The sequence below is a fragment of the Marmota monax genome, unplaced genomic scaffold (genome assembly GCF_021218885.2).
Source record: "Marmota monax isolate L192 unplaced genomic scaffold, Marmota_monax_Labrador192_F-V1.1 WCK01_AAM20220418_F8-fsc00177, whole genome shotgun sequence".
Lineage (NCBI taxonomy): Eukaryota > Metazoa > Chordata > Mammalia > Rodentia > Sciuridae > Marmota > Marmota monax.
In genome coordinates, this window is record NW_026694922.1 from 588,503 (window position 1) to 614,115 (window position 25,613).

A 25,613-nucleotide genomic window follows, 5' to 3' on the forward strand; every position below is an offset into this window, starting at 1 on the left:
GTCAGTATCAAACCAGAGCGATTCCCCGCACGAGGCTAGGTCGTTCGCAGTGGTTACGTCCGCGGGCTCAAGGGACCGTCTCTGAAGAGTCTGCCCTGGAGGGAAACGGAGGCCGGCGGGAGAGGCTGGGGGAAGGGATCGGGGCCTAGAACAACTGCTGACTAATCGACGGGCGGCGGGCGGCGTGGGAGGGGGAGGGGGTTGCGCTTTGGCCGGTCGGCTGGGGTCACGCGCCTTCGTGCGCGCACGATGGGTTTGGAGACCCTGGGCCTGAGCCCGGAGCCGGAGTGCCGACTCCCAGCCGGGGGGCCCCGCCCGGCCCGCCGGTGTGGGGGGCGTGCTCCGCGGTGAGTACCTCGGACGCGTGGCCGGGGCCGGCGGGGGAGGGGACCGAGGCCGGTGAGCTAGGTGGGACACCCCGAACGCCTGGCCGGCCCCCGAGGGCCCTCCCCCAGTAACGGTCGGCCTTGAGAAGGTCCTTTAATCTTCCCGCATCCAATACCCTTGTCTTAACAGAAGGGGAAACTGAGGCCGGAGAAAGTTGAGTACTTTCCCCAAAGTCACAAAGCTGAGTTTGGCCCAGACCCTAGGATACCCACCAGCCCACTCTGTCCACCATCCGGAAGAATCCCTGTCCTTGACTTCCCATTCGGTGCTCCTGGCTTCCCTCTAAGGTAGGCAGGGCCTTGGGGTACTCAGCCCCATTTTGTGAATTGACGAAGCAGCTCCAGAGGGCTCAAGTCCCAGTTCTGTGTCTGTGGGCAAGTCCTTCACCCTTGTTTTGGTGCCCAGTAGGTGGATGGTTGTGAGGGTGAAAAGGAAGTTTGCTGCGACCTTAGACTCTACCCCCAGGCAAGGCTGTCACCTGCCCACTTTCCCAAACCTCCCCCCAGTCGCATAGGTGGGTGCTCAGATCCAGTGCAGGGCAGGCTCACCCTAAATTCCTGAGCAGAACTGGAAGCCAAGTTCGGTTTTTTTTTTTTTTTTTTAGTGAACACAGAAAAAGCACCAGCTGTGTGCTAGGAGTACCCTGGTCAACCTGGGAATAAGAGGAGCCCCTCCTCCTATGAATTCAAACTACCTACCTCGGGAGGCATGCCAAGCTGTGCTCATGAGATAGGATAAGAGCTATGAAATGAAGTGTCAGAGGGGAAAGGACATTTGAGCTGGGTTTCAAAGGGTGAGTAGGAGTGTGTCGATTGGAGAGTTGGAAGGAAAGACATTTCAGGCAGAGAGGTTTTCCTCATTTTCCCCGCAGGACCTGGCAGATGCAGGGGCTGCCCTTGGCAAGGAAGCTGACTAGGCAGCCTTCCTGTGTCTCTGGGATCTTGCTTTCTTCTCTGAATTAGCTCAGTAGGCATCCTGAGACAGAGGCCTGGCCAGGGGTGAAGGGGCTCCAGCAGGGGCTGGAGGACAGCCTAGATGTCATAGGGGAACATGGGGGAGAAAAGAGCTTTGCTTTGTGGGCAGGGAATGACAAGGTTTGGAGCCCAGAACTTGGACCAGAGCGGTTTGAACAACTAACTTCCTATTGAGGCTCTTCTTTGGGCCAGTTGGCAGCTGTATGTGCATATGTGGGGATGAGGGGATGGCTACAGTTTACTGAGCAGGAACTGTAGGCTGGAGCCTGCCTTAGCCTATTTCTTTCTCTTCTCACACTATGAAGAAAGGATTTTCTTATTCCCCATTTCACAGATGAGAAAGGGAAGGCTCAGAGGCTGGGAAAGTTGCCCCGTCATATAGCAGAAAGAGATGGAACAGATATTGGTGTTTTATGTGAAGGGAGGAGTTGGGGCCAGAGAAGCTATGCTCAGGGTTGAGGAGGAGGAGATGCCTTAGTCCCAGGTCATTTTGTATGGCTCACAGTGTGGGACCCTGTTACCCCTCTGCCAGTCCTCCCCCACCCCCTCTCCAGTCTGCCCATTGGCTGGCTTTGACCCCTTGGTCAAGGGCAACTGAGGCCATCTGGAACCCTAAGACTGGGCAAAATGGAGTAGTAGTGAGAGGAAGGTAGTAGTCTGAGGGAACTAGGAAGCAGAAGGTGGCTAGAGGTGGCCCTGAATATGCCCTGGGGGAGCTCTACCCTTCTTTTCTACAGTCCAGGGCCCCAGTTAACTTCCCTGGCCCGGTACCAGGGCCCATCTGAACTCAGGACTTTCACACATGGGCAGGTGGAAGGGAAGATGGATTGGGCTCTGGGCTCCACTGTGGCCAAGCTGCTGGGCCTGCCTCTCCATCCTTAGTTCCCAGCACTGTAAAATGAGGCGGGTCAAGTGTGGGGAGTGAGAGAGAGAAAACCTGCAGTAGTAACTGTTGTTTCCCTTACTCCCACAGCACAGAGTCCCGGGATCACGCTTGACCTTCCTCAGCCAACTATGCATGCCAGGGAACCCCCTGGCCTATTGTCTCCAGCACTGCCTCTTGCCTCCTCTGTCCTCATGCTGCTGATGAGCAGCCTGTGGCTGGTGGGGGCCGGCCCCAGCCTGACCCTGGCCCCGGAGCTGCTGCTGGACCCCTGGCAGGGTGAGAGCCAGCCAAGTGGACCTAGGAGAGTCTGGAGAGTTGCTGCAGGGTCTGCCATCAGTTGGTGGGAGCAGCATGGTTGTACAGGGGTGGGACCTAGTACCCTGGGGACGATCAGCTTAAACAGGAGCATGCCCAGCTCATCCACAGCCAGGGAGGGCCAAGGACCCTGCAGAAGGGCCAGCAGGGTGGGGTGGGAACTTGTGGGGAGGAATTCTCTTCTGACAGCCTTCCCTCAAAATCAGTACTAAGCTTTCAGCTAAGCATGAGGATGGGGAGGAGGTGCTAGGGCTTGGAGGAGTGGTCCCCAGTTGAGCACTTGTTTGTCAATAATAACAACAGCTCCTGTTTATAATTGAGGAACCCAAATGATGCTCAGAGAGGTTAAGTAAATTGTCTAAGACCACACAGCCTAGGGAGTGAGGTGGCTCCAGGAGTGAAGCGGGAAGTCTCGTGACAATTTGTGCTTCCACCTGGGCATGACGGATTTGGTAAATTTTATAGAGCACCTTCACCATGCCTGACACACAGTGAGTGCTCCATAGTGAGTGCAGAAGACTTGAGTGGTTGGTCCTTTGTTCTGTTTAACACAACAGGGGTGTGGCCACAACATTTGGAAGTCCTTGGTCCCCTCTACTTGGTCCTAATCCCTAATAGTGATTAGGTGCTAGTAGTGAGCACACTGCTTCCTGATAAGGGGAGGCTGGTTTAGGAGGTGGTCCTGGTGGAGGCTGATCCCCCGACCTAGCACACCTGGAACAGCCTTGAAGGGTGGGGCCAGTAACCAGGCGCATAAGCCCTTCTCTCTCCCAGTGCACCGGCTGCTGACCCATGCCCTGGGCCACACGGCCCTGCCTGGCCTGCTCCTGAGCCTGCTGCTCCTGCTTGCCCTGGGCTGGCGGCAGGAGTGCCACCTGGGCACACTACGATTCCTGCACGCCTCTGCCCTGCTCTCCCTAGCCACTGGGCTGCTGGCTGTGCTGCTGGCAGGCCTTGGGATGTCCAGTGCAGCTGGTAGCTGTGGATACATGCCTGTCCACCTGGCCATGCTGGCAGGGCAAGGTCACTGCCCTAGATATTCCCAGGGGCTGCTGCCACCGTGGTTGCTGCCATGGCTGCTGCTTGCCCTGACCCCCCTGCTCAGCTCCGAGCCACCCTTCCTGCAGCTCCTTTGTGGCCTCCTTGCTGGCTTGGCCTGTATCCTTTGCCTGAGCACAGGGCCCGTGCCTGTGGGTACTGTGGCTAGGGCTCCGGGTGGGAAGGAAGTGGTACAACGGAGTCGGGCCCAAGCAATGTCCGGTGGCTGTGCACACATATCTGGGAGCATCTCCCTCTGGGCCATGCTCTGGGCTGGGGACTGGGGGCTCATGACCAGGTGGAGGAGCCAATTACAATTTAAAGGGCCCCATGGGAAGCCTGGGGGTGCTGAGGTGATCGAGGAGGCACTAACAGGACCCACTAACTTGGGTCCTGAAGGTGGCATCTGTGCCAAACATTCAGGAGGGAAGGGTTCAGGTGAAGAGAAGTGAAAAAGCGGGCCACGTGGCGGGCAGAAAGGGCGAGGGCCAGGGGCGGGAACAAGCCCGGAGTTCTTTGGGAACTGAGAGTGACAGTTGGCTGGAGGTGCAGTTGCCTTAAACATAGGCTTTTGCTCCAAAGATGCTTAATACCTGTGGGGGAAACTGCCACCAGAGACAATAGGCTGCCCCTCTACCCCTCTGTGGGGACTTCAAGGGAAGAGTCTGTTTCTGACACCAGCTGCCCAGGCCTGTCTGAATGGAAGCATGGTGGCCTGGCTGAGGCCATGGTGTCAGTGGAACTTTTCCTGGCAGAATCACAGACGTGAGCAGGCAGGCGGGTCCCTGGAACAGCAGTTGGGGTGGCTGAGGCTGGGAGTGCTGGATTGGGAGCAGGCACTTCTGGCTCATGCTCTTGGTTGAGTGGCTTGTTAGGTCCTCCTCTTTGTCTTGCTGTTGCGGGGTGAAGACACTTTTCTTCAGGGCCATGGGGAGTGAGACACCCAGGAATGACCGCCCAGCACTCTCGGCCTGGGGCTGGCCGTGCAAAGCAGACCCATCCCTGCCTGGCTTCGGTTTTCCTTGACCGACTGCCCTGCTCTGGGCAGATGCTGCCAGAGCCTTAAGGTGGCTGGAGCCCTCGGAGCAGCGCCTACGGGTGATGCAGGAGAGCATCTTGTGCAGGACCCTGGCTAGGTGCTGGCCTTTGAGGCTCCTTCCCGCCCCAGGCGGCCTGGCTGAGCTGCCTGTCACCCTTCCTGCTGGAGCGAGGTGAGGGTGATGCTGTGACTTGGCCCTGCTGGTCGAAACCATGGCGGTGACTGGTGGCGAGGCCCTTCTCTGCTTCCACCCTCGCAGGTCTGCCATCCCTGGACCTCCTTACCAAGTCTCCCCTCCGCCCTGGTCCCATGGCGATGGCACAGCCCAGCTCCCGCCAGGCCCGGGACCTGTGCAGCTGACCTGGGAGGACCTGGAGGTGGGCCTGGATTGGGCTGGGTCCCGCTTCCCCCCAGGGGCCCCGATGTGGGCCGTCCTGGATGAGCAGATGCTGCAGGAGGGGATTCAGGCCTCACTGCTTGGCAGGCCAGTTGAGGAGACCCAAAGCCCACTGTGGCTGCCCAAGTCCTCAGTGTCCTCTCTGCGGTAAGCAGGGTTGGGGAGGTTGGGGCTCTGGTGTGGGGCCAGGGCTGCCCGGACACTCTCTCCTTGTCCACTTCACAGGCTGCAGCAGTTGGAGCGCATGGGCTTCCCCACAGAGCAGGCAGTGGTGGCACTGGCAGCCACAGGCCGTGTGGAGGGTGCTGTGTCACTGCTTGTTGAGGGGCAGGTGGACACTGCGCCCCTGGTGACCCAGGAGGAGGCGGCTGCCCACTGCAAGGGCCCTGGGCCTCCCTAACCCAGGCAGAGGGTGGGGGCACAGGCTTGGCCTAAAGGCAGGTAGCCTGAGTCCCTGCTCTGTCCACTGAGCCACCGTGGGATACTGGGGCACCCCTGGGGGCAGGGGAGGCCCCAGCGCATGCTGCCTGGAAGCTTTTTTAAGAATAAAAGCCAATTCATTTTCCAACCTGGGCCTCATGGGAGGCAGCAGTTGCATCTGACTCCTTTGTGTCGGGGTGTGGGGATGAACGAAGGGGTGAGCGAGCGAGCAGTGAGTGGCTGGCTGGGTGGCCAAGTGGGGAGGACATCTCCTTCATGTCCCGAGACACAGGGCTCCCACCCTGCAGTGTGAGTCCTCTTCTCCCAGGAAGCTGTGTCTTTAAGTGCTGGGCTGGGTCCCCTGCAGGGGCATTCTTCATCACTCCTCTTGTCCCCAGGCAGGCCTTCCCTGGCTGCCCTCTGTCCCAGGACACACTGAAGCCAGACGGGGTGGGATTCAGGCAGGGGACCTTTATTGTCCAGTACATATCTACCTCCCAGTGTCTGTCACAGGCACTTGTGAGAGCAGGCAGCCCCTTCTCTGACCTGGGCCCCGGGAAAGGGTGGGGGCTCAGGAGGCAGAACTGAGGCAAAGAGCCCCCCCCCCCCACCAACCAGAGATTAGGCAGCCTGGCCTTGGGGTTGGGAACCCAGCACCAGGAGACAATGAGAGGAGGGATCCTCAGGGAGCTCCCCAAAGTGTGGCTGAGGAGGGAGGTGGAGACTGCCCAGCTAGCATCCCTGTGGGTGGGAGGCCTGGCCACGCACCAGTTCTGGCCTCCACAGTGCCTTCGCATAGAGGCTCGGACAGCTGGCAAGAGACCTCGTGCCTGTGCCCTCTCCTCGGAGGCCTGGGTCACCCCATCTTACAGAGGGGAGCAGGCCCTTTATCAAGTGAGACCTCACCTCTTGCCTAGGCTGTCACTTTCCTCTAAGGCTCCAGTTGCTGCTGTGTTTCAGCCATGCACAGGGCGCCAGAGCTGAGATCTGCCCACCTCTGAGGCCTAGGTGGCAGAAGAGACCCTGAGGACACCAATAAATAGGAACTGGCAGTCTCTGGAGGAGCTGGCTTCGTCCAGTCTAGGAAGGGAAACTGGTGTGGTCCACCCCGAGGGGCCACCACCGCCCTCAGCCTCTCTTGTCCTGGCTCCTAGAGGCCACGATCCGGTAGTTGGCTGTGTGTCCTCCCCTCTTTCCCCGAAGGAGGCTGGGGATGCCTGTGCTGGCAGGACCTGCCCCGGACCCCAGCTCTGGTTCTGCCGAAGGGAACAGAAGGAGAGTCCACGTTAGGGGATCCACACTGGGTGTCCACTTCCTCGTGGCCTTAGGGGGTCCTGCAGGACTGGACACCCTCTGCCAGTGTACCCTGGAGTCTGGGAGGCAGAGCTGTGGGAAAAGAGGGCTGTCTACAGGCTAAGTAGTGCCTGCCCCCCACCCCCCAGGATTTCTCAGCCCTCCAACCCAATGAAAGCATCCAGGGCCTCTCGGTTCCTGCTGTCAACTGGGGATAATAACCAGACCTACTGTGTTTATATGAACTGTTCTGCGTAGAGCAAACGCTCCATGTGAAACAGAGGTGTTTTTTTTTTTTTTTTTTGCAGCACTGGGATGGAACACAGGGCCTCATGCGTGCGAGGCCAGCACTCTACCACGGAGCTACACCTTTAGTTCTTTTTTTCTGCTTTCCTAATTTTGGAGTGAAGGTGTGCCGTGTATCATACCCATTTTGTAGCTGGGTAAACAGAGGCTAGAGAACAGATTGACTGTTCTTGGGTTAGGCCAGCAGTTGGGGGAAGGACTTAGGAGAGCCAGTTTCCCCCACTGATCTACTGTGCAGCGGCAAGCTGAACCCTTGTCAGGGTCTCATCTGTCTCAAAAATCAAGGGTGATTCAGAGATGGGGTGGATCAGGGATCACTGGTACGGCGCTTGCGGAGCATGTGCAAGTCCCTGGGTTCCATCTCCAGCACCACAAAAAATAAATAAGTAAATAAATAATAAAATCAAATCAGGGACATTGCCAGATAAGTCCCTGAGAGGGCCTAGGCAGCTCCAGTAATTACTTAAGTCAGGGTTGGGGTTGGGGCTAGGTGCTTGTGGGGTTGTGGGAGAGCATGTGAGGCACTGGGTTCGATTCTCAGCACCACATAAAAATAAATAAATAAAATAAAAGTAATGTGTCCAACTCTAACTAAAAAAATATTTAAAATAAATTAATTAAAGGTGAAAATTCCAATGGGACTGTGGTGAGATATGTCCCAATCTAGATGTAAGCTGTACCCCAAAGTGAAACAGAATAATGGGCATTGTTGGCACTTGAAAAATTTCCTTCAAAATCCAGAGCAGGAACTTCATCCTCCAGGAATCATCCTGTGCCTCTCAGCTCCGCCTCTTAAAGCTAAATGAGAGCCGGGTACTGTTTTTCTAGCAGGAGAGGGACACTTAGCAAGGAGAGCCCCAGGGTAGTGGCTGAGCCTTCAGAGCCATTTCCAGGACAGTCACGTGGACTCTGCCGAGGGCACCGCCAGGGCGTGGGCTCTGTCACTATCCTAACTGCCAGTGCCCACATGCCCCTGGGCTGAGACGTGGGATCTCCAGAGGAGACAGGCATGTACAGTCACTGTTGAGGGACAGCCTTATGGTGGAGCCTGGGAGGAGCGTGGCACCAAACATTAGCTCCTGCACCAACTAGGGTCAAGACCTGGCCCCACCATGTCCCAGTTAGGTGGTCTTGGGCAAGCCACCAACTTTTGAGTCTCATCTGGAATGTGGAGATAACACTCCAGTTGTCACACTCTTGCAATAAACTAGGTTTAATGTGAGCAGGAGTGAAAAATGGTTTTTACAGTAAATTCTGGACTATATGGTCACTAGATTGGTGTGGCTTGGACTCAGATCTTCTGTAGGTCTGGTCACTAAGATTCGTCATGACATGATCAAATTTGGGGCCCTGTATTTTCCCTGGACCAGGTGGGGGTGTTATGCTGATGGAGTCCAATGAACCAGGGCCCTGGAAGACAAAGTGACCCTGAGAAGGCACGTGAGCCCTCTGAGCCTGTTTCTTTACCTGTTCAATGGGCATTGCCCACCTGGTGACCCTAGTGTAAGGACTGGAGATGATCAATGTGAATCCCAGCCCAGGAGGTAGCTGCCGCTGTTATCAGTGATTATAACCCAAACACAAGCACCATCTGGGTCTTTTTTCTTCTTCAGTGCTGGGCTTAGGCCCCGGCACTTGCTAAGCAAGTGCTCTACCACTGAGCTGTACACCCCCGGCCCCAGTGGGTCCTGTATCAGTCTCTACTCCTCTCCCCTATACTGGTCCCTTCAGGCCCTAACCCAAGCTGACTTCCAAAGGGGCCTGCCTCCAGGGCTTGTGGCCTCTGACAGGGGCATGGGCCTTCCCAGTTGCCTTCTTAAAAAGGTGCTGAGAGTCCGGGATTGGGTTCTTGGTCCTTTGGTCCCAGTGATCCCTTGAATCCCGTGGAGCTCAGGGAGGGTATGGAGGGGGGCAGGTATGAACTGGCTTTAGGGCAGGAGTCTGGGCGTGTCTCCATACCTTGGTCTCCCCTTGTAAGGTGAGAACAGGGCTTGTCTGGCTCAAATGGCCGAGGTCCAGGAGAGTCATTGTGAGAGGAGTCACAAAGTTGGTGAATGGGCTGTGGAAGTGGACTCCACACACACTTTCCAGCCTTCTAGGCTTTTGCCCACGCAGGACTCTTGGACAGGATTGGCTCTCTCCACCCCCCATTCCACCTGGCACACCCAGGAGTCTTCCATGATCCAATGCAAGGGTCCCCTCTTCCAAGAAGTCTTCTCCAACCTCCAGCAGGAAGTGACAGCTCCTCACCTACATCCTTGGACACTGGTTTCCCCAAATCCCTGTAGATACGGGGATTTACGGCCACTGATGGGCAGCTTCCCAAGGCAGGAGCCCAGCTGCTCTGCAAGGCCCATGTGCCCACCTGAGCCTGGCATCCAGTATATGCTCCCTGTGATTCTGCTAAATAAAGGGGGCTTGGTTCTAACCTTGACCCTCTTTCCTGCTTGGGTCCTCAGTTTCTCTTTTTATAAAAGAGACGTAAGTAAGATCATGTCAAGGCCTCTCTGCACTGATGTGTTCACTGGATGTCAGATGCGGTGGCTGGAGGTGGGCGAAGGGCAGCAGGGGGTGAGTAGGAAAGGAACAGAGCCCGGCCTTGGGGCAGTCAATCCATACTCTCCTGGTGCCAGCCACAGGCTCTAATTGAAGGGGCAGGGACACCCTCAGCCTCACCTCAGGAGCCAGGCACCAGGGCGGGTACTCCCACCTGGAGTCCTGACATCCTTCTGTGCCACCCCAGCCTGCCTGCTAGGACCTTCTTACTGTCGACCCTGCCAGATTCTCCAGCCCGACTCTCACCTCTCAGCAACCTTGAGGAACAAGTCCTCTGGGCTCTCTGGCCTCTTGGCCTTTGCTCTGCTGCCTGTTCCCTCTCCCCTGATCTTTGTCCTTCAGGTCACTGCCAAGACTTCACCTGGTCTAGGAAGCCCTCCCTGAGTGACCCCCTCCCACACACCAGCCACCCCACCATAGTACATCTCATCTTGGGTTTCAGAGCCAATACCAGATCTGTCCCCAGCCCCGCAGTGCGCTAAGCTCACAAGGGCAGGGCTGCGTTTGATCTGTTGAAGCCCAGGCCAGCAAGGTGAGTGGCACAGAGTAGGTGCTCATCCACCCAAAACCAGAGCCCTCACTGTGCCAGTCACTGCCTAGTATGGGTGGACGGAAGGATGAATGGATGTCTGCTGGCCTGGGCCACGCATCAGGAGGCACCCTCTGCAGGCCCAGGCCCTTCCCAGTCCCTTCCTGGAAGGGGCTGCCCCTGCCTGCCCACCCTAACATTACCTGGCCAGATGATGGCTTCCAGCAGGGTGACCCGTCTGGCCAGGAGCTCCAGCTGAGCCTGCTGCTGCAGGAAGCTCTGTAAGCTAGGAGCCTGATGGGAGATTGAGAAGAGCAGACGGTGCGACTCTGGCCTCCAGGGCTGGGCAGGGAAGCTGAGGGGCGAACGGGGTGGGCAGGTGCCAGGTGTCTTCAAGGTAGGGACATTTATATGTCTCCACTGAGACCTGCTCTCCCCTCCCTAAGGTGGGAACAGGGTTCGCCTGGCTCCTCAGATGACCAGAAGGGTGGGAATTGTGGGGTAGATGCCTGGGGCGAGGGTCTGTTTTGATCCCTGAAAGGTAACTGCAGGACAGGTGAGGAGAACCAAAGTGGAAACTGCAAGGGGGATACCTGGGGCCAGGAGGGCGCCCATGGGAGAGTCTCTGGAGTCTTAGGGGAAGGGGTCAGGATGTAGATGGTGCATTACACAGAGTCCTCTGGGGCCTGAATCTGGCTGTCACCCACAGTCTACTGCACTTCTGGAGTCGAGCTCCATGACCTACCGTCCCCTGGGTCTGGAGACTGGCTCTATCACCTCTGGATTCTACAGAGCTGGTCTGACTAGAGGCTCCATTTCCCCGTAATCCTCCTGTGGGCCTGGGCTCTGTCTTACCCATGAACCTCTGCACTGCTGGAGTCTGGTCCGTTACCCACAATCCCTTGCTGATCTAGAGTTTGGTTCCATTGCCCATCATCTCTTCCAAACTTACAATCTGTCATCTCTGGTTCCCCACAGGCCTGGAAATCACATCACCCACAATGCCCAGAGGCCCAGGTCTGACCCCAGGTGGGGATCCAGGGTCTCCAGGGCCCCGCTTCACCTGTGGAGGAGGGGCCAGTCATTGAGAGATGGGTGGTCTTGGCCTCTCAGGACTTGTTCAGGCCTCATGACGGGGCTTAGGCAAGTCCCACCCCAGGATGGCTTGGGGAAGGCTGACAGGCAGCAGCTGGGCTGTATGTCCGGCTGTCTGTCTCTACTCACCATAGAGCCCAATCATTGTTTCCAAGATTAAAACCCTCTCAGCTAAAATCTTCAAAGCCTCGCGTAGTTGGTGCAACCCCTCCCCCTGTGGAGGAAAGAGACAGATGCAGCCGTGATGGAGGGAGGGGAGGGGGCCCTGCAAAGCCTGTGTGGCCAATGCCCCACCCAGGACATGCACCTGCAGTCTCTCCCCACCTGCGGTAGCCCAGGGCCCATGGACAGCCAGAACAAGATGGGGCGGGGACAAGGCAGGAGAAAGCGACCCCTGAGGGACCCACCAGAAAGTCCAGTTCAGTCCCAGATGGCTGCAAATCCAGATCCTCTGGAGGCAGGGGGATGCCAATCCACAGAGGCAGAACTGCTGTCCCAGAGCCTGTCCCGATCCTCACCCCAAGACTGCCACGGAGCCCACCCTGACCTTTGATCTCTGCTGCCCAAATCCAGTTGGTCTCGTTTCACCTGCATGACCTCTTGCTATGTCCCTGGGCCACCTCGACTCTCCTTTACTTCATATTCTGTTTTTCGTTTTGGCCTTGGGATTGCACCACCGATTGCTCTACCACTGAGCCACATCCCTAGCCCTTTTGATATTTTCTTTCCAGAGAAGGTCTTACTGAATTGCTCAGGCTGGCCTTGAACTCGCGAGTCTCCTGGCTCAGCCCCCCAAATCACTAGAATGATGGGTGTATGTACTGCATCCAGCTACTTCCTATGCTTTATGTAATTTTGTAAAATTATTTTTTGTGGTTCTGGAGATCAAACCCAGAGCCTCCCACAAACTAGACAAATACTCTAACACCAAGCTCTACCCCCAGCTTCAACTTATATTCTTTAAATCCACTTCTCAAATTTCACATCAGCCTCACCCTAATTAACTCTATCAGTGAGATCAGGCCACTTATAAAGAAGCAAAAATGCCAGGGGTGATGGTGCATACCATTTGGGAGACTGAGGCAGGAGGATCGTGAGTTCAAAGCCAGCCTCAGCAAAAGTGAGGCGCTAAGCAACTCAGTGAGACCCTGTCTCTAAATAAAATACAAAATAGGGCTGGGGGTGGGGCTTAGGGGTTAAGTGTCCCTGGGTTCAATCCCTAGTAAAAAGAAAGGAAAGAAATGAAGGAAAGAGAGAAAGAGAGAGAGAAAGGAAAGAGAGAAAGAGAGAGAGAAAGAAAGGAAAGAGAGAGAGAAAGAGAGAAAGAAAGAAAAGAGAAAGAGAAAGAAAGGAAGAAGGAGAGAGAGAAAGAGAGAGAGAGAGAGAAAGAAAGAAAGAAAGAAAGAAAGAAAACATGTTTGAGTGACATTGCCTTCAGGGAACCTGTGCTTAAAATGCTGGCAGGCCAGGGCCCCTTCCCCAGAAAAGAGCACTCATCCATATTCTGGAATGTCTTCTTGCCTCAGCCTCCCAAGTGGCTGGGATGACAGGTGGGTGCCACCACACCCTGCTGAAAATTTTCAAAATGAAAATGTAGGGGAAAGTTTTAAAAACAACACTGTTTGCAGCCTGCCCCCAACAGGTGGCTTGCTGTTTTCACTGGTGACACCCAGATCCCCTCCTAGCCTGGCTGCACTTTGTGCTTTGTGTCTGGGGCCCGCTGGACACCTCCACTGGGCTGTCACACAGATACCTCCAGCTTTTCCATGAGCAGAGCGGCGGGCTTGCTCCTCCTTACTATTTTAGGTCTGATTCCTCACTTCCCTTCAGAGCCAAAGCAGCACCCAGAGTCTCTTAGCTCCATGGGCATCTGTCCTGCTGCACCCCCCTCAGCTCCAGCCCCCGCAGTCTCTCACAACGATGACCCTGCTGGCCTCCTGTCTAGTTTCTTTCTCTTTCTCCCATGTTGTCCCTTCTCCCATCTGTTCTCCACATGGCCATCAGAAGGATATTTTGCAAAGAAAAAAATTCGACCATATCACTCGGAGTACTTCAGTGACTCCCCGGATGCCTATAAAACAAAGTTCAATTTCATTTGTAAGGGCCTCCTAAGACCCGAAAGCCTCCTTGGCCTCTGTCTCACTCCTTGTCACTCCAAGTATTTGCAGCTCTTCAAATACCTAGGGCTCACTCTTGCCCCAGGGCCTTTGCACGTGTTCCTGCTTCTCTGTCTAAACACCATTTGCCTGGTTATGCAGATTTCAGGCCTAGTCCATCTCCATGTAGAAGATATGGGCTGGGGATGTGGCTCAAGCGGTAGCGCGCTCGCCTGGCATGCGTGCAGCCTGGGTTCGATCCTCAGCACCATATACAAACAAAGATGTTGTGTCCGCCGAAAAAACTAAAAAATAAATATTAAAATTTTTTTTCTCTCTCTCTCTCTCTCTTTAAAAAAAATTTTAAAAAGATACTACAGCCTCTTCCATCATAGTTGAGTTCCCTCTGTCCTGTGGATGGTGATTAGGGTGTCTTTCCCCCCATTCCACACTAATCATCCTAGGAATGGGGACTGTGTCCACATGGCATCTGTGTCCAGAGTGCCCAGCCCTGGGCCTGGCACCACAGACAAAGGGAATGGTAGCTGGTTTCCTCGCTCCCGTGGGAGCTTAAAAGCCTGGGCTCCAGTTTTGGCTGGGCCTGTTTCTGTTTGAATGAAGGGTGAAGGTGGAGATCTATCTAGGTGGAATGGCTCAGGGTCTGCAGTGTACTCCTGTGGTCACTGGGTGTCACTGCAGAGCTACAGCTGTGCCAGGTCAACGTCTGAAAGATGTGCCAAGGGGACATGGGGAGGTGGAGTGTACACAGCACCTGTTCTCACCTATTTCCAACAGAGCTGCCCCCCCATCCAGTCCCCAAAGCCTCATGCAACCCCCAGCCCAGCGGGCCCCTCCGGGCAGGCAGCAAGCAGGGGCAGAAGAGCAGATGGACAAGGGAGGAAGGTGGACGAACAGGGACCTGCTACCTCTTGGGTCCCACATGTGGTCCTGCCCTGGAGTAGGCCAGGCAGCCTGACCCCCTGCCAGGGCTCTCCCTGCAGCGACCGAGCACAGTTTCACTCTGCCCCCACCTGGCTTGTGCCACCTCCCCTGGGTCGTGTTTCCAGAATGAAGGTCTCTGGGGGAGTGAGGGCCCTGGGGAGGCAGAGGACGGGGCTCACACAGACCTGTCCTGACCCCCCAGCTCAGCTTATTTCCACACTGAAACTAAAGAGCCCTGGAGGGAGGGCAGGAGGGTGGCTGGGGAGGCCAGCAAGCAACTGGGAGAGGTAGCAGGCTCCGGGAGTCGCGGGGAAACATGGAGGAGGCTCGTGCAGGGTCGGGGGTCCCACGGCTGTATCCATCCCTGACCCCACAATCAGGAACCGAGAGGCAGGGCAGACACTGCAGCTGCCCACGTCCTCATTAGTGTCCGGGAGAAAGTAGGCTGTCCCGGCCAGACTGCATGGGGAGGGAGGTGCAACCCCATCCTCCAGAGGAGCCCCCCACGGTCTGTCCGGTAGAGGTGTCTGCCCCACCTGACCCACTTTCTATGTCAGCGATGGCCTCCAGGTGCCCGCATTGTGGGGGCCTCAGGCATGGTATGTTCTAGGCTCCTGATCCTTCCCTCACAGGCCTCTGGGGGAGTAGATTTCTAGACCCTGAAATTCCCTTGTTGCAGTTATCCCTGATTATAGAGGTCCCAGGACCCCACATCAACTGTGCAGTTTCTGAGGGTTCCTTTATGCACTCTGTCGTCTGGGTGTCTGACTCTTTCCTTCCTTCCTTCTGTTCCCAGGGTCTACCACTGAGCTATCTCCCCATCCCTATTTATTTTATTTTTTTCTCCGCACATATTGATGGGATTATCCATTTTATTTGGAGACAGGGTCTTGCTAGGTTGCCGAGGCTGGCCTCAAAGTCGTGATCCTCCAGCCTTGGCCTCCGGAGTTGCTGTGATGACAGGGTGTGACACTGTACCCTGCTGTACGTGACAGCATCCTGGCCTCCCTTCCTAACCTTCCAGTTTGTCTGTGCACAGAACGGCACCCAGGTTCTCTCATCTCACTTTCCAGGGTTCTCCTGTGCATGAGACCATTCCTCTTGGGTCCCCTACACATGTGATGATATCTAGGATCCCGTGTTATTTATAGTCTTTTGGACACAGTGGGGTTGAGTCTCCCGACCTCCTTAACCATGTCGAGTGTGTACACATGGTCTCCAGGCCTCCCTCCCTTCCCAGGCTTCCTGGTCTTCCTAGGTATAGGGCTGGTCTAGGTGTCCTGTCCCTGTCATCCAGGGCCTCCCAGCCCCTCCCAGCGTCTAGGCCTTCCTTCCCACCCATCATGGCGCTCCCCTGACCCTTTCTCTTTTTCCTTTTTGTAGGGCGGGGGATCCAACCCAAGGGCCTCACTCATGCCAGGCAAGTGCTCGAGCACGGAGCTACGTCCCCAGTCCTGCTTCATGACTTTCTGTCCTGTCCCTCTGTCCCCTGTTCTGTTCTTCCACGTAGATACCGTCCTCAGGCTTCCCTTCCTTCCACAGAGAGGGGGGCAGAAGCCGAAGTCCTTACCGGGAGGGGACCCTGGTGGCAGGGGATGCAGTCTGGCCTGAGTCAACCCAAACTACCCAGCAGAACCCTGGCCTTGAAAGGGCACAGAGGGAAGGTGAGGCAGGGACAAAGACAGAGACACAGGACATGGGTCTGCTGACAGGGCTAGTGCTGCTCAGCTGGGAGTGACAGGATCGGGGAGAGGGCTGGGCTAAGATGTGCCCAGGCTCCTGCCCGGGAGATCGGGCTGTAGTGGGGATCTGGACGGGGCGCCCCCACTCCCAGGGCCTAGTGAAGAGAGAATTCTCCCATGAGCACCCAGGGCAGGAGAAGGCAGGGCGTCGAGGCCGGACCAAAGCTTACCCAGTGGCTCTTCTCACCAGGATCTCCTTTGGGGCCAGGTTCTCCCTGCAAGGAGAGACAGAGACAGAAGTAAAGGAGGGGAGGAGAAAGAGTAGGGAGGGAGAGAGGGAGAAGAGGAAAGAGATGGATGGAGGGGAGACAGAGGGAGAAAGACTTAGAGAAACAGACAGATGGGTGACGGTGTAGCTCAGTGGTAGAGCGCCTGCCTAGAATGTGTGACGCCCCAGGTTTAACCCCCAGCACCACAAAAAACAAAGAACCCCCTAGAGAGTAGTTTATGTTGGACGACCATTAGATAGAGTCAAATACAGAGGTGGTACATGCCTCTAATCCCAGTAACTTGGGATTCTGAGGCAGAAGGATTCCAAGTGAGGCCAGCCTGAACAACTTAACAAAACCCTGTCTCAAAATAAAAATAAAAATGATGAGGGGCTGGGCGTAATGGTGCATGGCTGTAATCCCAATCAGGAGACTGAGGCAGGAGGATCTCAAGTTCAAAGCCGGCCTCAGCAATTTAGGCCCTAAGCAACTTAGTGAGACCCTGTCTCAAAATAAGAAATAAAAAGGGCTGGGGATGGGGCTCAGTGGTTAAGCACCCCTGGGTCCAATCCCTGGTACAAAAAAAAAAAAAAAAAAGACTAAGGATGTTGCTCAGTGGTAAAACACCCCTGGGTTCAATACCACAAGAAAAAAAAAAAAACAAAACAACTGTTGAAGGCAATGGAAAGTGATAAAGAACAGCCAGAAACAGGACATTCAACTCTTGGAAGAAGGAAATCACACGGGGTAAAATTCATGTATTCATTTTTTCCTCAGAAGGGATGGCCTGGCAAATAGAGTTCAAGCAGCAATCTGTGGTTTAATTTCCCCGAGGAGTTAGAGGTCCAAGTTGAAGCCGCCAGAGAGGAGGGAACTGTGGAGAAACCCTGGAGATCAGGGAGCCCCAAGAAAGGGAACAACATCTGCATAAATGCTGTCCTCTAGCCCTTTGACGATCCACAGGGCAGAATTCCAAGGAGCCCAGGAGAGAGTCAGCAGGTTGGTGGAACTCAGCATGGATTTCAACAATTCCCCACCACACAGGAGACAGAGTTCTGAATGCCTAAGGCTTTCTAATGCAAGTCCAGAGAGGCCATGCTTCAGGAATAAAGACTATATCCCAAGACCTGGGATTTTTTTTCCTAGGACCAAGGACAAAACCAAAATGGGCTTTCCTCGATAAAGCCTAAAACTAGGTCTCCCAAGGAGCAAGATGATCCATTAGTAATTTAATTGTGCTAAAACAAAACACTGTTTGGCATATGATAATAGAACCCAGAGTGTCCTCAATACATTATCTACACTGTCTAGTATGCAATAAGAAAGTTACAAGATGTGAAAAACAGGAAAATGTCACCCAAATTCAAGAGAAAAAACAGTCAACAGAAACAGACCAAGCTGGGCACGGTGGCCCACACCTATAGTCCCTGCCAGTTGGGAGGCTGAAGCTGGAGGATCCCAAGTTCAAAGGCAGCCTGAGCAACTTAGCAAGAACCCGTCTCAAAATAAAACAAAAAGGCCTGGGGCCTGGCTGAGTGGTACAGCACTTGCCTAGAGTATGTGAGGCCCTGGGTCAATTCCCAGTGCCACACACACGCACACCAAAGAAACAAATCACAGCCACCAACGTGTTGTAATGATTAGCAGACAAGGGTTTAAAATACCTATGACAGATAGGGTAAAGAATTTATTGGAATCAATATAATAATAGCTTACGCAATGGAGAATTTTGGGATAGATGTGTAAATTACAAAAAAAAAATTCAAATGGAAATTCTGGAAATAAAAATTCACTAGATGGGATTAACAGAAGACTGTACACAACAGAAGACATGATCAATTTGAAGACAGGTCAATGGAACAATTCAAACTGAAGCATGAACCGAAAAAGGGTTTTTAAAAAACTGGGCTGCCATAAAGAAGAAGGAATTTATGGCATTTGCTGGTAAATGGATGGAACTGGACACTATCATGCTAAGTGAAATAAGCCAGTCCCCCGGGGCTGGGGATGTGGCTCAAGCGGTAGCGCGCTCGCCTGGCGTGCATGCGGCCCGGGTTCGATCCTCAGCACCACATACAAACAAAGATGTTGTGTCCACCGAGAACTAAAAAAATAAATATTAAAAAAAAAACATAAGCCAGTCCCCCAAAACCAAAGGCTGGATGTTCTCTCTGATATGTGGGTGCTAACACACAATAAGGGGGTGGGGAGAACAGAAGTTCATCATATTAAACAAAGGAGAATGAAGGGGGTGGGGAATGGGGGGGAAAGACAGTGGAATGAACCGGACAGGACTTTCCTGTGTCCACATATGAATACACGACCAGTGTGACTCCACATCCTGTTCAACCACAAGAATGGGGTCCTAATTAGAATGTGATAGTCTGTGTATGTATTTTTTGTCAAAATACATTCCACTGTCATATATGTCTAAGAACAATAAATTAAAAAAAGAAAAGAAACCCTGGGCTGAATGGAGCAGGGTGTGGTGGCACAGGTCTGTAATCTCAGCGACCCCGGAAGCTGAGGCCAGTGGATGGCAAATTCAAGGCCAGCCTGGACAACTCAGTGAGGACTTCTCTCCAAACCAAACAAAGGGCTGGGGAAGTAGCTTAGTGGTGGAGCGCTGGCCTAGCAGGTAAGAGGCCGGGTTCTATCCTCAGTGACACAAAAGAACTTCAAAAACAGTTGAATCCCATAATAGTCTCCACTATGATAGCTGAAGACTTTAACACTGCTTATCAGAAATGGCTCGATCCCAGCTGGCAGAAAATCAGTGAAGACATAGTTAACCTCAGTAGCACCATCAATCAATGGGGTATGATTGAAATTTAGAGACTACTTCATCCAATGACAGCAAAGGACACATTCTTCTCAAGCTTAAGAAGAACATTCACCAGACAGATGACAAAGGGCCGTAAAATACACCTCAACAAATTTTAAAAGAATAGAAATCATATAGTGGATTCTCTCAGACCACAATGGAATTCAGTTAGAAATCCATTACAGAAGGATAACTGGAAACTTCTAAAATACTAGGAGATTAATTAACATACTTTAGCACATAGGTCAAAGAAGGGGTCTCAAGAGAAATGTAAACATGTTTTGAATTAAATGAAAATTATTCATGCATGCTAAGCATGTGCTGTACCACTGAGCTACACCCTCAAACCCCAAATCATTTTATGAGGCCAGGATTACCCTGATATCATCCCCAAAGACATTATAAGAAACTGCAAACTGATATCTTTCATAAACATAGACACAAAAGTCTTCAATAAAATATTAGCAAATCAAGTCCAACAATATATAAAACTAAGTATGCACCATCAGTGAATGAAATTTATCTCATTATGCAAGATTAGATCAGCATTCAAAAATCAATTAATGCTTGTGGCTCAGTGATATAGTGCTCACCTCACATGTGTGAGGCCCTGGGTTTGATTTTCAGCACCACATAAAAATAAATAAATAAAATAAAGATTAAAAAAAAAATCAATTAATGCGTCAGGTGTGTTGGCACATGCCTGTAATTCCAGAGGCTTGCGAGGCTGAGGCAGGATGATCGAAAGTTCAAAGCCAGCCTCAGCAACTTAGTGAGGCCCTGAGCAGCTTAATGAGACCATGTCTCAAAATAAAAGGGCTGGTGATGTAGCTCAGTGGTAACGTGCCCCTGGGATTAATCCTCAGTATGTGTGTATATCCCAGCAAGGTAATCTGTAATATCAATGAACTTATTTTAAAGCTTTTACAGAGAAGCAAAGGACCCAGAATAGCCAACTCAGTATTTTTTTTGGGGGAGGGGTACTGAGTACTGGCCATTTTACCCAGTCCTTTTTATTTTTCATTTTGAGATAGACTCTTCCTAAATTGCTGAGGGTCTTAGTAAGTGTTGAGGCTGGCCTCAAACTTGTGATCCTCCTTCCTCAGCCTCCTGAACAGCTGGGATTATAGGCATGTGCCACCACGACCAGTGTGAACTCAATATTAAGAGAGAAGAATAAAGTTGTAGGATTAATGCTGCCTGACTTCTTATAAAGCTGCACTAATCAAGACAGCATGTTGCTGGTCAAAGAACAGAAAACTAGATCAATGGGGCAGACTAGATGCCCTAAAAGAGATTCACATAAATATAGTGAACCTATATTCAACTAAGGAGCAAGGGTAACAAGGGAGCAAAGACAGACTTTTCCAGAACTAGTGCTAGAACACTTGGCCATCCACATGCAAAACAAACAAATAATTACAATGAACCCGGCAGCTCTCGAGGCTGAGGCAGAAGGATCCCCTGTGACCAGGAGTAGAACCAGCTGAGAAACATGAAACCTTACACCCTCACAAAAATAAACTCAAAATCGGCCACAGACCTAACTATCAATACAGGACTACAAAACTCCTAGAAGATAACATGGAAGAACACCTAGATGATCTTTCATATGCCATAATGTTTAGACATAACACCAAAGGCATGATCCATGAAAAGACATGATTGACAAATGGATTAAACTAACAACTGCTCTACATAAAACATTGTTAAGAGAATGGGAAGACCAGCCAAAAGCTAGGAGAAGAGATTTGCAAAAGACACCCTGAACAAAGAACTTAAAACTCAACAATATGAAAAAAAAATCCAATTAAAAATGTCAAAAGACTTGAACAGACACCCTTACCAAACAAGATATACAGACAACAAATAGGGTATAAGAGGGTGTTCAACATCACACATCATTAGGGAACTGAAATTGAAACAACAATGAGATAAAACAAAAACAACCCCCTAATAATTTGCCAATACACACGTGCTGGAATAGCCACAATACAGAATAGGACCAACACCAAACCCTGGCAAGGGTATGGAGCAACCTCAACTCTCATTCATTGCTGGTGGGAATGCAAAATGGTATAATCACTTTGGAAGGCAATTTGGCAGTATCCTATCTGGGGGATAGGAGTGTGCTTCAATGATAGAGTGCATGCCTAGTTATCTTGGGGCTTGTGGTTTGTCCCATAGCACCACAAAAGTAAAAATACACATAAAATAGTCTGTGTTATCTTAATTTTTTTACAAGCTATTTTAGCTGGGTATAAAATTATATGTTGGCATTTTTTTCCACTTTAACATTTTAAAGATGTTGTTCCATGGTTCTGAATTATATAAAGTTTCTCTTGAGAAACTGGCTGTCATTGTTACCCTATACATAATGTGTCTTTTTATATATATATATATAGTGTGACTTTTAAGATTTTCTCTTTAGCCAGGCATGGCGGTGCATGCCTTTAATCCCAGAGGCTTAGGAGGCTGAGGCAGGAGGATCGTGAGTTCAAAGCCAGCCTCAGCAATTTATCCCCTCTTAAGCTGGGTGCAGTTATTTGTGTCTAAAGCCTTGGCTGTGCATTAGGCTGAGGCAGGAGGATCTCTTAAGCCAGGAGTTTGAGGTCAGCCTAAGCAACACAGCAAGACCTTGTATCTGTTTCTCTCTCTCTCTCTCTCTCTCTCTCTCTCTCTCTCTCTCTCTCTCTCTGATGCAACTGAGGATTGAACCCAGGGGTGCTCTACCACTGAGCTACATCCCAGTCTTTTTAATTTTATTTTTTTAATTTTTAAAAAGATATTATTTTTAGTGATGAACAACATCTCTATTTATTTATTTATTTTTAAATGGTGCTGAGGATCAAACCCATTGCCTCACATGTGCAAGGCAAGCACTCCACCACGGAGCCATAACCCCAGCCCTTTAATTTTATTTTGAGATAGGATCTTGCTAAGTTGCTCAAGCTGATCTCGAAATTGTGGTTCTTTTGCTTCAGCCTCCCAAATTGCTGGGATTATAGGCATGTGTCAGTGCACACAACTAAGATCCATTCTCTGAAAAAAGAAAAAGAGGGAGGGTGTGAGGGAGAAAGAGAGAAAAGAAAGAAAGAAAAACCTAAACACACCTTTAACATATGATCCAGCAATCATGCTCATCAGTATTTACCAAATGAACTGAAAATTTATGACCACATAAAAACTTGCCTCTGGGTTTTTTGTTTGTTTGTTTATTGGTTGGTACCAGGGATTAAACTCAGTGGCACTGAAACACTGAGCCACATCCACAGCCCTATTTTGTATTTAAAAAATTTTTTTTGTAGTTGCCTTTATTCTATTTGTTAATTTTTATGTGGTGCTGAGGATCGAACTCAGTGCCTCATACATGCTAGGCAAGTGCTTTCCCACTGAGCCACAGCCCCAACCCCCTATTTTGTATTTTATTTAGAGACAGGGTCTCACTGAGTTGCTTAGCACCTTGATAAATTGCTGAGGCTGGCTTTGAACACATGATCCTCCTGCCTCAGCCTCCCGAGCCTCTGGGACTATAGGCATGCACCACCATGCCTGGCTAAAGAGAAAATCTTAAAAGACACATTAAATATAAAAGACACATTATGTATAGAGCAATAATGACACCCAATTTCTCAAGAGAAACTTTATATAAGTCAGAACCATGGAACAACATCTTTAAAATGTTAAAGTGGAAAAAAACTGCCAACATATAATTTTATACCCAGCTAAAATATCTTGCAAAAAAATAAGATAACATAGAGACTATTTTATTTGTATTTTAACTTTTGTGGTGCTGTGGGACACACCACAAGCCTCAATCATACTAGGCATGCACTCTATCATTGAAGCACACTCCTATCCCCCAGAGACAGTTTTAGATAAACTGTCATCAGAGGACCAACAATACCAGAAAAGCTAAAGGAAGTGGCTGGGGTCTTGACTCAGTGGTAGAGTGCTTGCCTAGCACGTGTGAGGCACTAGGTTCGATCCTTCTTAGCACCACATAAAAATAAACAAACAAAGGTATGTCCATCTACAACTAAAAAATATTAAAAAAAAAAAGCTAAAGGAATTTCTTTAGGCTGGAGGAAAAAGATGCTAGATAGAAATTTGGATCCACTGTAAGGCACAGAGTACTACAAATGGTAAGTACATCAGTAAATATAAATGTACTATTCATGGGGGAACCAATCCCCTGGTAACTGGGGATTGGGTTCCCTGTGGATCCCCAAATGCACAAATTCTCAAGTGCCTTATAAAATAATACAATATTTGCATAGATCCTACATATATCCTCCTATGTGTACAGATTATTTAAATCATCTCTAGATTACCTCTAATACACAATACAATGAAAATGCTATATAAATAGCCATTATACTGTAATGTTAGGAAATAATGTCAAGAAAAAATGTTCAATACAGATGCAATTTCTCCTGAAATATTTTTACTCCATAATTCTTTGAATCTGGGGACATGAAATCTATAGCCCTATAGGCTGATAGGGTTTTTTTCTCTTTTTTCCTGTACAGGGGATCAGACCTAGGGACTCTCACTACTGAGTTACACCCCCAGGAGTTTGGTTGGTTGGTTGGTACTGGGGATTGAACCCAGGGGTGCTTTACCACTGAGCTACATCCCCAGTCCTTTCTGTTTGTCATTTTGAGACAGGGTCTCACTAAGTTACTGAGGGTCTTGGAAAGTTACCCAGGCTGGCCTTGAACTTTCAATCCTTCCCTGAGTCGCTAGGATCATAGGCATGTACCACTACCAGTAGGCTAGGACTATACCTTGTCTTCTTTAAAAGTTGATGATTCACTTACTTATTTATTCGGGGGTATTTGAGACTGAACCCAGGACCTTGCACATGCTAGACAAGTGCTCTACCACTGAGCTAGATTCCCAGTCTTTCTCATTTTGAGAAAGGATCTCACTAAGTTACCAGACTGGCCTCAAACTTGCAGTCCTCCTGCCTCAGTCTCTTGAGTGGCTGGGATTACAGGTGAGTGCCATCACACCCAGCTCTCAACTGGCTATTTAAAACAATAATACTAATGTTGGGCTCCAGGTGCAACTCAGTGGTAGAGCACTTGCCGAGCATGTGCAAGGTCCAGGGTCTGATCCTCAGCATTGCCAAGAAAAAAAATAACGTATCAGGGTTTATAACAAAAGTAGAAGTACAATATAGAGCATCAATAGCACAAAGGAAAACAGGAGGTGAAAACAGAATTATCTATCTTTAACATGCCTACTTACACATGAAGTGCTACGATATGAATTCAAGTAAATTGTGATATGACAAGGGCACATATAATGACACATATTGTTACTCTTAAAGCAATCGTGAAAATAGTCACATAAACAGTCATTGTTAAAAATTTATTAGTGGGCTGGGTTGTGGCTCAATGGCAGAGCACTTGCCTCCCACGCATGAGGTCTGGGCTTGATCCTCAGCATCACATTAAGTAAGTAAGTAAGTAAATAAATAAAGATATTGAGTCCATCTACAACTGAAAAAAAAGATAAGTTATTAGTGGGCTGGGCTGAAGCTCAGCCACAGAGCACTTGCCTAACGTGTGTGAGGCACTGGGTTAAATCCTCGGTACCACACACACACAAAACCAAAAAACAAATAAAATAAAGGTATGGTGTCCATCTATAACTAATAAAAATATTTTAGTGAAGGTAAAATGAAATCTTTAAATGTACTCAGTCCAGAAGAAAGAAATAATAGAAAGGGGAAGAGAAACAAAGAACAAATGGGATAAATAGGACAAAAACAGAATCATATAATAATTATGCATATTATTAAATAGAAATGAATGAAAAGTCCTACTTTTGAAAAAAGCAAGACTCAAGATACATGCTGTTTATAAGAGAAGCACTTTAAATATAAAGGCATAGCCTGCACTAATGCAGTCAGCGGCGCACACCTGTCATCCCAGTGGCTTGGGAGGCTGAGGCAGGAGGATCTTGAGTTCAAAGTCAGATTCAGCAACTTAGCGAGGCCCTAAGCAATTCGTGAGACCCTGTCTCTAAATAAAAAATAAAAAGACTGGGGATCTGGCTCAGTGGTCAAGTGCTCCTAGGCTAGATCAAAAAAGATGCACCATATAAACACTAAGCATTAGAACGCTGATGTAGCTACTTAATAGTAAGTAAAGTAGAATTCAAGACAAGAAGTATTATCAGAGATAAAGATATTACTTCCATAAAGATAAAAAGGCCAAGGAAACACTGAAATCCAAAACATATAGGTGCCTAATAACAAAGATTCAAAATACAAAGAGCAGAAATTGATTGAATTAAAGGGAGAAAAGGACAAATGTATAATCAGAGTTGGACAGACTAGAAGTACAAAGAGTCAAAAATATGTGCAGGGAAAGAGAACAAGAAAGAGTCCTGAACAGCCAGAGTGAAGTCTGAAGCCTGATTCTACAAGGATGACAGGTCCCAGAGTCGGGGAGCAACCCAGAGAATGGAGCTGCCTGGTCCAGACAGGAAGGTCAGAGGCCGTGGCTGCAAGGGCTGGGCCCAGAGCAGGGGTGCGGCCTACGGGATCCTG

General features: G+C 50.5%; 2 protein-coding genes across 15 annotated transcripts in view; one reads left to right on the forward strand and one right to left on the reverse strand.

The window, feature by feature from the left end:
- Positions 1 to 180: 180 nt before the first annotated feature.
- On the forward strand, positions 181 to 5,604 carry Rhbdd3 (rhomboid domain containing 3). 4 transcript variants are annotated; one of them, XM_046427240.1, is made up of 8 exons: positions 181 to 347; positions 517 to 674; positions 992 to 1,180; positions 2,335 to 2,523; positions 3,337 to 3,720; positions 4,649 to 4,811; positions 4,899 to 5,183; positions 5,262 to 5,604. In XM_046427240.1, the coding sequence occupies exons 4-8, from the start codon at positions 2,376 to 2,378 to the stop codon at positions 5,434 to 5,436; spliced, it is 1,155 nt and encodes a 384-aa protein (XP_046283196.1). In that variant the 5' UTR covers positions 181 to 347; positions 517 to 674; positions 992 to 1,180; positions 2,335 to 2,375; the 3' UTR covers positions 5,437 to 5,604. The 4 variants fall into 4 exon arrangements, with proteins under 4 accessions (XP_046283196.1, XP_046283195.1, XP_046283197.1 ...); XM_046427239.1 differs by lacking the exon at positions 992 to 1,180; XM_046427241.1 differs by lacking the exon at positions 517 to 674.
- A 303-nt stretch (positions 5,605 to 5,907) lies between these two features.
- Emid1 (EMI domain containing 1) overlaps positions 5,908 to 25,613 on the reverse strand; it is a 42,274-nt gene continuing 22,568 nt past the window's right edge. For 3 of the 11 annotated variants that reach the window (XM_058573581.1, XM_046427234.2, XM_046427232.2), the window contains 3 exons: positions 16,186 to 16,230; positions 10,344 to 10,434; positions 5,908 to 6,712 (listed from right to left, as the gene is read on the reverse strand). In XM_058573581.1, the coding sequence (XP_058429564.1) occupies positions 6,585 to 6,712; positions 10,344 to 10,434; positions 16,186 to 16,230 (264 nt within the window). In that variant the 3' untranslated portion in view covers positions 5,908 to 6,584. The other 8 variants (XM_046427235.2, XM_046427233.2, XR_006847948.2 and 5 more) reach the window with 7 other exon arrangements.